The sequence below is a fragment of the Carcharodon carcharias genome, chromosome 26 (assembly GCF_017639515.1).
Source record: "Carcharodon carcharias isolate sCarCar2 chromosome 26, sCarCar2.pri, whole genome shotgun sequence".
NCBI classification, from domain to species: domain Eukaryota; kingdom Metazoa; phylum Chordata; class Chondrichthyes; order Lamniformes; family Lamnidae; genus Carcharodon; species Carcharodon carcharias.
The window spans coordinates 45,001,926-45,014,286 of NC_054492.1; the positions used below are offsets into that span (position 1 = coordinate 45,001,926).

Sequence of the window (12,361 nt, forward strand, 5' to 3'; positions counted from 1 at the left end):
ATAACAGACACTTGCAGAATGGGTCAATGAATAGGAGTTGAAAGGAGACATTCTATTGGAAGAACAAGAAAATCCTATTTCTTCCGAGGTAAGTTGCAGCTAAGAAAATCTGGTTCAGAGGAAATATTGGTGGTTCTGGACTTTCAGTGGTACCCAGAAGAGAGTGGCTTGGGGCTAGATGTTGCAAACCATGTAAGCAAAGGGCCCCAGGCACAGGGCAGGTTAACGATGCAACAAGGGCTGCGTCAGCGAGCATGCCGCCGGGGATGACGTCATCCAAGCGTCACCCCCGCCCTGGTGAAAGTGGAGCTGCCGAAATGAGGGCGCGCGGGGGCGCATGCGCGGCGCCGCTGACTGATCCGGGCATTTTAAAATAAGTCGAAGCAGCGTCCGAGAGCCGGAGCTCATTTTACACAGAGAGAGGGAGAGAGCAGCGGTGCTTTCAATCCGGCTAATCTTCCCCGTCAGAAAGGAGGAATAAAAAGTAAAAGGGAATAATTTTTTAAAAAAATCAGACCCTTTAATTCAGGTGAGAGCGAGCCGGGATGTTTTGAGTGCGAAGGTTGTGGAGGCGGCTGGACCGGACCGGACCGGACCGGACTGGACCGGGCCGGGCCTGGCTTGGCTGGGCTGCCCGAGAGAGGATGCATCTCCATCAGGTGCTGACCGGCGCTGTCAACCCCGGGGACAACTGCTATTCGGTCGGGGGCGTCGCTGACATTCCGTTCACGGTGAGTGAGAGAGGGGGAAGGTGGGGGGTGGGGGGGGGAAGGTGTGCATTGGCTCCGATGCATTGCGGCTCCAGGCCTGACCCGGGCTTTAAATGATGTGATCAGCAGCAAATATGATCAGTGCAAAGTGTGTGGGGTTCCCAGTCACACATTTATATGAATATGTAGATTAAAAAAAGCCTCCCCTTCGAATATCAATGCACTGTTACTGTCAGTCAGCAGTGGTGCAGCAGGCCATCTGATCATATGGGGAATCAATAGAGGTGCACTGAAGCTTGAATTAACTTGTATTTACAATATATTGTATTTGCAGGGGTGGTGCATTCCTGACTGCTGTTGGCATTAATTCTCCCTAGGCTTCTTAGTAAGCAGATCCGAAGAAATGGGAGTGCAGTTGCTCAGCTGCCTCCCCCCCTCTCCCAGCTCTGCAAGTCTCATGATGGTAACAAAACGTGAGCATCAGCACAAATATACATGACTCTTCCCCCCTGTTCTGCATTTGGGTTCCAGCCTTATTGTTTTCTGGAAAGGTGTTGCCGTTAATTTTTTTTGCCATGGTTGGGGTTGGCTGATTGCTGGCTTGATGGCATTAATAAATCATGGTGTAGAAACTGGCTGACGGTGACGTCCTTCAGAATTTCCAACAGGTTCCCATAAGTTGTTTGTAATGGCATTGCACCCTTACTGCCTGTAGATTAAAACGGATGCTGACATCTCGGAAGCTGCATGATGCACAGTGATTGCGTTTAGTACCAATTCGCTGGGAACACTGGCGAAAATTCAATCGCACGGTGCAACCCATCGAAATCGAGCTCCCTTGACTGTTGCAATTGAGAAGTGCAGAACGGAAACGAACCTTCTATACAGACGCAAAAAAGATCTGTTATCACTGGTGCATTTTGATCATTTGCCAGGATTTTGCTACGAAGAATTCCTACACTTCCCAACGTACTTTAAATGCAAAAGAGGATGCTGTTTAAATTACTGCAGATGTAACAAATTCAGAGCAGGAGTTGTAGTAGGATATAATCTTTAAGTCTCCGGATTGTTAGAGACTGAGATGCGCTTCGGGATCCTGGGGAAGTCCTGATATGCGGACCTATGTGAGAATTGCCTGGGCTTCCACTTCTGATGGGCAATTCGCCTGCTCCCCGGGACCCGCCACAGACTTGAAAGAGATCCGTGGTACTTACCTGAATAGTTACTCAGGAAATATTAGACAGATTAAAACCTAGTCTAGCATCTGGGTATCTACAAAACTGACCCCCAATCACCCCTTTGACCTCCCTCCCCACAAACGACCTCCACCTCTCACGAATGACCACCTCTCACTCACTTACCCCCCCTTACCTGCCCCTCAACCCCCCCCCCCCCACCTCATCCATTCACCTGTTCACTAACATTCAAACTAGGCCTTTTAACAGACCAAATGGTAGCTCGTGTTCTTAAAAAGGGGTATGTGTTCTGCACTGATCCCCTTTGTACGTCTCCGCATGGATTTCTGTGCCAAGCGAGTTCTTGAGGAAGTGCAACCTTTTTAACCGTAACCTGGTAAGTGCGCAGTTTTCTGACTGATCAGTGTTGGATGCAGCGGTTCCGATGCTGATTGGAAGATTTGGGCCAAGTATGCAAGAGTGTCGAGTTATATAATCAGTTTTTCCTGGAAGCAAATGCCATTTTTTACTTTATAGCACTTTGATAAACTAAATTTTGTTGTGATTTTTTTTTCTGATGTAATATACAAATTATGATTTATAAGTGCCAGCTCAATAAAGTTGGCAGCACTCTTGCCTTGACTTCAAGGTTCAGACTTAAGTACATATTCCAGGTCAGCATTTCTGTACAGTGCTGAGTGAATGCCACAAACTCCTTTCCCTTGTTACTGACTCCATCCCTCTCCTTGTTAACTTTGAGGTTGAAGCAGACTGATTGCAACTTTGGTATATTTGATCGCAAGGTGAGCCTCTGGCTATATTACTGTGCCATCGCTAAGACAGCCTATTTCTGCCTCTGTAACATTGTCCAATTCTGTCTGCTGCAGTTCATCTGCTGTTGAAACCCCTGACTTGATTATTTCAATGTAACATTGGCAGGCCTCCCATTTTTTACTGTCTGTAAACTTGAAGTAATTGCTGCTGTGTCCTAACTTGCACCAAATTCCATTTGCCCATCACTTCTGTGCTCGCTTACTGACACTGACACCCAGTTAAGAACATCTCGATTTTAAAATTACTCTCTTTGTTTTCATATCCCTCCATGACCTTACCCACCCTATATGGAATTCTCCTCTCCGACTCTCCTTTTAAGGTGCTTCTTAAAGTCTATCTCTTTGATCAAGCTTTTGGTCATCCACCCTAATATCTCCCCGTAGTTCAATGCCAGATTCCTTTACTGTTAGTGCCCCTCTTAAGTGCCTTGAGATGTTTTGCTATATTAAAGGTGCTTAATAAATACAAACTGTTGTTGATGGAGGTGCTATCTTTTGGGAGATCCATTAAATCAAAGCTTTGTCTGCCAATTCAGGTGAACCATTTGAAGAAGAACATGGGGTTTCCCACTAAGATAAAAGCAAAATACTGCGGATGCTGGAAATCTGAAATAAAAACAGAAATTGCTGGAAAAACTCAGCAGGTCTGACAGCATCTGTAGGGAGAGAAAGAGTTAAAAGTTTTGAGTCTGTTTGACCCTTCTTCTGAGCTCTGAATAAGGGTTATACAGACTTGTGACGTTAACTATGTTCCTCTCCACAGATGCTGTCAGACCTGCTGAGTTTTTCCAGCATTTTGTTTTCATTACAGGGTTTTGCATATTTTCTGACTTATTACAGTCGCAACACTGGCATTTATGCCCTAACCAGAAAAAAATCCAACCCTTCCAAATATCCGTCATGAAGGTTGCTCTCAATGATTGGAAAAGTGGAAGGAGTTATCAACAGTGCTATCAAGTGGCATCTGCTTACCAGTAAACGACTCATCAGTGCTCAATTTGTCAGTTTGAATTCTGCCAGGACCACTTGGCTCCAGACCTCATAGCCTTGCTCCATTTGTGGAAATGAGCTGAATTCCAGAGGTAAGAGCCATTTCCTTTGAGATCAAGATTGCTCAACTGAGTAAGCCACCAAGGAACCCTAGTAAAACTGAAGTCAAGTAGAAAACTCTTCAGTGGCTGGAGTCATACTTTTCACAAAAGAAGATTGTTGTGGTTGATGGAAGTCCATCATCTCAGCTCAGGCCATTGCTGTAGGAGTTCCTAATGGCAACATCCTAGGTCTTACTATCGTCAGCTGCTTCATCAATGACCTTCCCTCCATCATAAGCCAGAAGCGGGCTCTTTGCTGCTGATTGCACATTGTTTATCTCTATTCATTAATGCTGTGGCTAGTAGAACTGGTCAGAAGCTGGGTATTCTGCAGTGAGTGGCTCACCTCCTCACTCCAAAAATCCTCTTGACCAGCTACAAGGCACAAATCAGGAATGTGATGGAATGCTTCCCACTTGTCTGATAGATGCAGTTGCAACACTGGAGAAACTTGATATGACTCTGTTTAAAGCAGTCTACTTGATCAGCACCCCATCTGCCAGTTTAAAATTCCATTCCCTCCACTGTCAACACCAAAGTTTATTGCATTGGAAATTCTCTGCAGGCCTGGCAGCATCTATGGAGAGAGAAACTGAGTTTATGTTTCAGGTTGATGACCTTTCACCTGAACCTTCCAATGAAAGATCATAGGCCTGAAATGTTAACCCTGTTTCTCTCTCCTCAGATGCTGCCAGACCTGCGGAATATTTCCAGTTTTTTTTATTTTTATTTCAGATTTCCAGTATCAGCAATACTTTACACTTCCTCATTTGGTGGGGCCTGTGACTTAGCATCATGAGTTACTAAAATGTATTGTAACACTGGGATTTCCCCCATTGCTTGTAGCATCTGCCACAAACTCTGTTCCCTAACCATTGACTCCATCCTTCTCCCAGGATACTGTCTGAGCTGAACCAGATTGCAACATTTGACTCTGAGCTGAAATTGCGACCCCACAAATTCTCCATCACAAAGGTCCCAACAACAACTTTTTATTTATGTAACACATTCAACATAATAAAAAGTCCCATAGCACTTTACAAAGACATTACTAAAAAGAAAAATATGACACTTGAGCCACATGAGATATCAGGGGAGGTGACCAAAGGTTGGTCAAGGAGGAACTTTTTTGTGGAATGCCGTCAAAGAAGAAAGTGAGGCAGAGATGTTTAGGGAATTCCAGAGCTTAGGACCTAGGCAGTTGAAGGCATAACTACCAATTGTGGAGTGATTTAAAACCAGAGATGCTCAAGAGGCTGGAATTAAAAATATCTTGGGGTTGTAGGCTGGAGGTGATTACAGAGGTAGGAAGGGGCCAGGTGATGGCAAGATTTGAAAACAAGGATGAGATTTTTAAAATGGAGGCGTTATTTAAATTGGAGTCAGAATAGGTCAGTAAACACAGGTGTGATGGGCACATTGCATTTGATTTAAGTTAGGACACGGGCAGTAGAGTTTTGGATGACCTCCAGTCTATCAAGGGTACAGATCGGAGGTTGGCCAGGATTGCTTAGAATAGTCAAATCTGGAGGTAACAGAGGCATGGATGAGAGTTTCAAAAGAGCTGTGGCAGGTGCAGAGACAGCTGATGTTACAGAGGTGGAAATTGGAGCAGAGTTTGGAGCTGAGATTGAAGACAATGGCTTCAGTCTTCCAAATATTTAATTGGCGGAAATTTCTGCATATCTTTTGCTGGATGTCAGATAAGCAGTCTGATAATTTAGAGACAGTGAAGGGGTTGAAAGAGGTGGTGATGAGGTAAAGCAGGTTGTCACCTGTGTACATGTTGTTACGGCACAGCTGGTGGTAAGTGCTAAGCTGCTCAAATCTCCGAGGGAAACTTGAAACAACTGCCACAATTATTTTGCAATTTGTATTTTGATTTTGACATGCGTGCTTTGAATTCAGTAGTAATGAGTCTAACAAGTCTTAGAGGTTTTTATAAAACTAAGTTAAACATTTATTAATGAAAGAAATAATTTTAAGCACATACATAGGCCTACAAATTACTACTATAATAACTCCTAGCTCCTCTAATTAATCTGACTCCTAGTTACGCCTCCATTAAGGCAACAGTAAAATAAAATAGATTTTAAAGACCCAGGCAAAGCACATGATACCCTGGACAGGAATATTCACGGTGAATTCTCTTAGCTTTAGTTCCTACAGGCAGCAGCTTGGTACATAGAGACTGGAGGCTTTTCACACTTGTTAGATCTTCGAATACCTTCTTTCCTTACACCTAACCTCATCTACTTTATACACGTTTCTTCCTTTTTAATGTAAATCCCATTTTTTCAATATGTCTTTGGACTTTGCCTTTCTAGTAATAAAAATCTTTCATAGTACCAATTCTATCAATAAGCTTTGGGAAAAATAAATATTGGTTTCTTCTAGCTAAGTGTAACATTTTACCCTCTCTTTGAAATTCACGACCACTCTGGTTTATCTCCAAAATGCAAATTTTCCTTTTACACCTCACATTTTAAAACTTCAGCCATGTTTACTTATTTAGCATTTCAAACCTAGCTTTTCTTCTGATACATCAAAGCCTTCAGACCAGCTGCTTTTAATTCAATTAAATCTCACACACATACACACAACTCAGACCCCACTATTCCTACTTTACAATAAATCCCAATAACCTTATAAAAATTATTATATTTCATAATGTGGAAACTGATGTTTTCTTGCATGATGTCACTGAGGGGCAGCATGTAGATGAGAAATAGAAGGGGTCTAAGGATAACTCCTTAGGGCATAGCAGAGATAACAGTGTAGGAATGGGAAGAGAAGCCATTGATGGCAATTCTTTGACTAAGGTAGGTAAGAATGGAACTAGGTGAACACAATCCCATCCAGTTGGATGACAGTGGAGAGGTGTTGGAGGAGGATGATGTGATTATCATGTCAAAGGTTGCAGATACGTTGAGAAGGATGGGGAGGGATTGTTTGCCTTTGGCACAGTTACAGAGGATGTCATTAGTAACTTTGGTAAGAGCCGTTTTGGTACTGTGGTTGGGGTGGAAACCTAATTAGACGGATTCAAACATGGAGTTCCTGGAAAGGTGGGCATGAATTTGGGAAGTGACAACACATTCAAGGACTTTGGAAAGGAAAGCAAGTTTGGAGATGGAGCCATAGTTTGCAAGGACAGAGGAGTCAAGGGCTTTTTTTGAGGAGAGGGGAGATGATGGCAGATTTGAAGGAGAAAGGAATTGAACTTCAGGAGACCGCATTCTTCTACTTGTGTATCATTTCCTGACTCTGCCACTGCCTCAACTCATCTGCTGCTGAAACCATCTTTCACACGCCTGTGAAGTTCCTAAGACATTTTGCTACATTGAAGGTGCTATATAAATGCAATTTGTTATTATTGAGGTACACAAAATGGGAAGCCTGCATACTTGATCCTGGACTGTGTGGAGGGAGCTGATTTGAGTCAGAATGGCACAGGCATGCAACAATTGGCTTCCTTGTACTTGAGCACGGGAAGACAAAACTAGCAGTTGAAAAGTGCATGTTTACACTTTCCTATGGTCAAATAGCTAGCCTGCCAAGAGCAGTTTTAATGGCTGTCACCATTTGAGCGGGGACTAGGAAGACAGCTAATGGGTGTGAAACTATACCCTGGTGGGGAAAGAAAAAAAGAAGGAAATGTTTTGACTTGAATGAATCAGAATACATCTTGTGTAACCTTCAGAAGCTAAGGCTTTCACTGTGGTGAGGGCACTAATTCTGGGCTTAATTTAAAAGTGAAGATGTGTATATTTATGTTAAATAATTAATTCCTTTGGGTAATAAATCATGCTGTCTGTTTTGGAAATAATTCTGGGCTGTGGGTTTTCTGTCATAAAGGCCTCAAAATATCCCTTGAGCATCTTTTGGTTTCTCCTTTTCTCCACTATTATAATAAAGCATCCATAATGGAGGCAAATGAGGTTCTTCTGTGTCTTCTACTGCTTAAACTCATTGTTCTGGTGGTGAAGTTTGAATTTTACTTTGGCACAAAAGTTGAGTTGCTCAACACAGTTCATTATTTAAAATGGAGCCTAGGTTTGTTTTGCTGCACCAGATGCTTCAAAACCCAATTACTTGCTTCAGTTCATATTTGCAGGTTTTGATTGTACTTTCTCTTCCTGTTTATTATTTTGTTGAACTGCACAAGTGCAGGGTTCTGTACAGTATATTTAAAGCTTTGAAGATGCACACCTAAAAAATGATTTACGCATAACTAACATAACCCAGAAGGTTCTCATTGTTCCATCTAAATACAGGTTGCAGTACTAATTATGCACTTGAATATGTAAGTGATGTTCACATGGATTACAACGGATTGAAGTTGAGGTCTCTATAAAAGTTTCTCATATCTTTGAAATTACCCTTTTTACAATTGTAACAGCATGAATACTTAACACACGGTCTCAAGGGGCTGAATTCTAGCTTGAAGGAGTATGAGAGTTTAGAGAGGATGGGGCTGGGGTGGGGTTAAAACTGGGCATTGAGAAACTGACTCCAACCCAGCAACCTGCACATTTATCTTGAGCATGCTAAGTGGCATGTGCATAACCCCCTTAGAAAATGTGAGTTGTCAGTTGTCATTGCTAATTTGTATCAAACTACCACAAAAAAGTTGAATAAGAATTAAACCGTACATACCACCTGGCATTGACCTAGGCACCTCAAATGACAAAGGCACACCCTGTCCATTTGACCTTGCAAAGTTCTCCTTATTAGCATCTGGAAACTTGTCCGTGGGACAGCTTCCCAATTTTGGCACTAGTCAAGCAAAAGCCAGACAGTCATTCTTAACAAATCAGACCTTTTAGCACCATCTCTGGATATGTCTTGTCTCACTGGTAGGACAGACTCATCACAGGTGCCAGCAGAGCGGTATACAGTCAGGAGGGGTTGGCCTTGGAAGTCCTGAACATTGACTCTGACCCCCATGAAGTCTCATGGCATCAGATCAAACACTGGGAAGGAAACCTGCTGATTCCCACCTCAGTCCTGCTGAGCCCTCTCTCAGTTTTCCTCCAGGTTGAATGCCACTTGGAAGAAACACTTGAGGGTAGCAAGGGCACGGAATGTACCATGGGTGGGGAACTTCAATGTCCATCACCAAGAGGTCTCGATAGCACTACTTCTGACGGTGCTAGCTGAGTACTGAAGGACATAACTGACAGACTAAGCCTGTGGCAGATGGTGAGAGAACCAACTAGAGGTAAAACCTACTTACCTCACTTTGACCAGCCTACCTGTCATGGATGCATCTGTCCCTGACAGTATTGGTAGAAGTGACCATTTGCAAAGACCTTGTTGGAGAAAAAGCCCTGTCTTCACATTGCGAACACCATCCATCATATTGTTTGGTACTATCACCATGCTAAATGGGGTCAACTTGGAACAGACCAAGCAACTCAAAACTGGGCAGCAGTGAGGCGCTGTGGGCCATCAGCAGCAGCGGAGTTGTGTTCAACCACAATCTAACCTCATGGCTCAGCATATTCCTCTCTACTATTATCATCAAGCTAGATGACCAGCTTAATGAGGATTGCAGGCGAGCATGTCAGGAGCAGCATCAGTCATACCTAAAATGAGGTGCCAACCTGGTGAAACAACAACACAGGACTACAAACATGCTAAACAAAAGCAGCATGACAGAGCTAAGAGATCCCACAATCAGTGAATCAGATCAAAGCTCTGTAGTCCAAGTATTTCCAGACATGAAGTGTGGGGGAGAATTAAACAACTAACTGGAGCAGGAGATTCCAAAAACATGCATATTCTCAAATGTTAGGGGGAGTCCAGCACATAAGTGCAAAAGATAACACTGAAGCATTTTGCAACGCTCTTCAGCCAGAAGTGGCAAGTAGACGATCCATTTTGACCTACTCTGAAGGTCCACAGTATCATAGATCCCAGTCTTCAGCCAATTCAATTCACTCCACATGACAAAGAAATAGCTAATGGCACTAGTTATAGTCCCGGACAACATCCTGGCTGTAAATATTGAAGATTTGTACTCCAGAACTAGCTGTGCCCTAAGCTAAGTTATTCCAGTGCAGCCACAACATGGGTATTTACCTGGCAATATGAAAAATTGCCCAGGTATGCCCTGTCCACAAATTCAATCTGGCCAATTACCTCTCCATCAGCCGACTTTCAGTCAACAGCAAAATAATGGACTTGATTATTGACAATGCTATAAAGCAGCACTTAACTCAACCTGCTCACAGATTGAGTTCAGCTAGGACCTCCTCATTACACCCTTAGTTCAAACATGGACAAAAGAGCTGAATTGTTGTGGTATGAGAGTGACTGCCCCTGAAATCAAGGCAGCATTTGATCTAGTGTAGAATCAAAGGAATTCTAGTAATATTGAAATCAGTGGAAATTGGGAGAAAACTCTCTCCACTGGCTGGAGTCATACCTAGCACATAGGCTGATAGTTATGGTTGTTGCAGGCCAATCATCTGTGCCCCAGGACATCACTGCAGGATTTCCTCAGGATGGTATCCTAGGCCCAAACATCTTCAGCTGCTTCATCAATGACCTTCCCTCCGTCATAAGATTGAAAGTGGGAATGTTCATTGTACAATCATCAATGTTCAGCATTTGCAACTACTCAGATAATAAAGCAGTTGTGCCTGCATGCAGAAAGACCTGGACAACATTCAGGCTTGGGCTGATTATGATAAAATTCAACTTGCCACTTAACTGAAGAGAAAAATAAAAAATTGCAGGCTTACGATGAAAAGGAAGGAGAATTGGACTAGGTGAGTTGCTCTTGCAGAGATCCAGCACAAATGTGACAGGCTGAATGGCTTCCTTCTGAGCTGTTCTATGATATTCTGAGAGAACATTTGTCCCACACAAGTGCCAAGAAATGACCCCTTCCAACAAGAGAGAACTTAACCATCTCTCCATGACATTCGATGGCATTACTGGAGCTGAATCTCCCTCTATTAGCATCCTGGGGGCTTGCCATTGAAACTGAACTGGACCAGTTACAATACTGTGGCTGTAAGAACAGGTCAGAGCCTCGGAATTCTGTGGCAAGTAACTCACCTCCTGACTCCCCAAAGCCTGTTCGCCATCTACAAGGTACAAGTCAGGAGCATGGTGGAATACTCTGCACTTACCTAGATGAGTGAAGCTACAACACTCAGAAGTTCGACACTATTCAGGACAAAGCAGTTCACTTTATTGGCACCTCATCCATCACCATAAACATTCACTCCCTCCACTGCCTGGCGCACAATGCAGCATGTGTACTATCTCCAAGATGCACTGCAGAAACTCCCCTAGGCTCCTTTGATAGCATCTTCAATCCTAACCCCTGCCACCTAAAGACACAAGGTCACCAGGCGTGTGAGAACATCACCTGCAAGCTTCTCTCCAAGTCGTACCCAATGCTCACTTGGAACTATGTCACGTTCCTACGTGGGATCAAAATCCTGGAACACCCTCCCTAACAGCACTGTGGATGTTTCTACGTCACATGGGCTGCGGTGGTTCAAATAAGCGGCTTATCACTACCTTCTCTAGGGCAGTTGGGGATGGCAATAAATGCTGGCCTTATTAGTGACACCTAAATCCCATGGAAGGAATAAAATACTCAAGTAGAGCAATATTAACACACACTTTTGGCTTAACTTGGGTCCAAGTGTTTCCCAGACTCCCTGAAACTCACCATTGAAAGAAAGGCGAGTACAGAGTGACAATTAAGGGGGCTAAATCAACCTCCAGGAAATACACCATTAAATACTCAGTACTCATAGTTGCTTTCTTACCTGCCAGTGGGAAAGGGTTTGTTTACACTACTTTTGCTGAGAGATTACTTTCAACACTTTGGAAGTTACTTCTTGCACTTTGGGGGTTTGCTTATCACGTTAGGATCTGTGCCGTTTATACTGCCTTAGAATGAGCCTCAGATGTGGACCAAGATCACCCAGAAAGCCCCAACAGCACCCTGCTGGTCGCAAACTTGTAGCTCCATAGCAGAGAGACAGCTCATTGCAGAAGTTGAGTTTCCTTGTCTGAATATCAGTGTCACAGAAGCCTCAGGAAGTCATGTCATCCGCAGCATCCATGAAGGCCTGCTGCTTCCTGGACCTTGTGACCATACATTATCAATGGCTCTCAAAGTCACCCTTCACCTCCATTTTTAGCTTCAGGATTCTTCCAGGGCTCTGTTGTATACAAAATATGGATCTCGCATTTGGCCACCCACAAATGGATTACACAGTTGACTTTTGGTATAATTGCCATCTTTGTCAGCATCAATGCCAGTCAGAATGAGCATGTGGCCAGTTTTTTTGTGGCTCTCGCTGGCAAGGCAGCATTGACAGCACACGTCTTGCAGAATCACAGAATTGTTACAACACAGAAGGAGGCTATTCGGTGTCCAACATCACCAGAACAATCCGATGTGTTCGCCAAATACACAGGCTTCCTCTCCCTCGATGTACAATTGCTGTGTAACCACAAAAATGCAGGTGCCATGATGAGGTTTGTCCCTGATCTCATTGGACTTGGAAGCAGACCTA

At 43.6% G+C, this 12,361-nt stretch overlaps 1 protein-coding gene across 4 annotated transcripts in view; it reads left to right on the forward strand.

The window, feature by feature from the left end:
• The first annotated feature begins 376 nt into the window (after window positions 1-376).
• Window positions 377-12,361, forward strand: part of dmxl2 (Dmx-like 2) — a 166,324-nt gene continuing 154,339 nt past the window's right edge. For all 4 annotated transcript variants that reach the window (XM_041175389.1, XM_041175390.1, XM_041175391.1 and 1 more), the window contains exon 1: window positions 377-731. In XM_041175389.1, coding sequence (XP_041031323.1) covers window positions 645-731 — 87 coding nt within the window. In that variant the 5' untranslated portion in view covers window positions 377-644. The remainder of the gene's footprint in view (window positions 732-12,361) is intronic.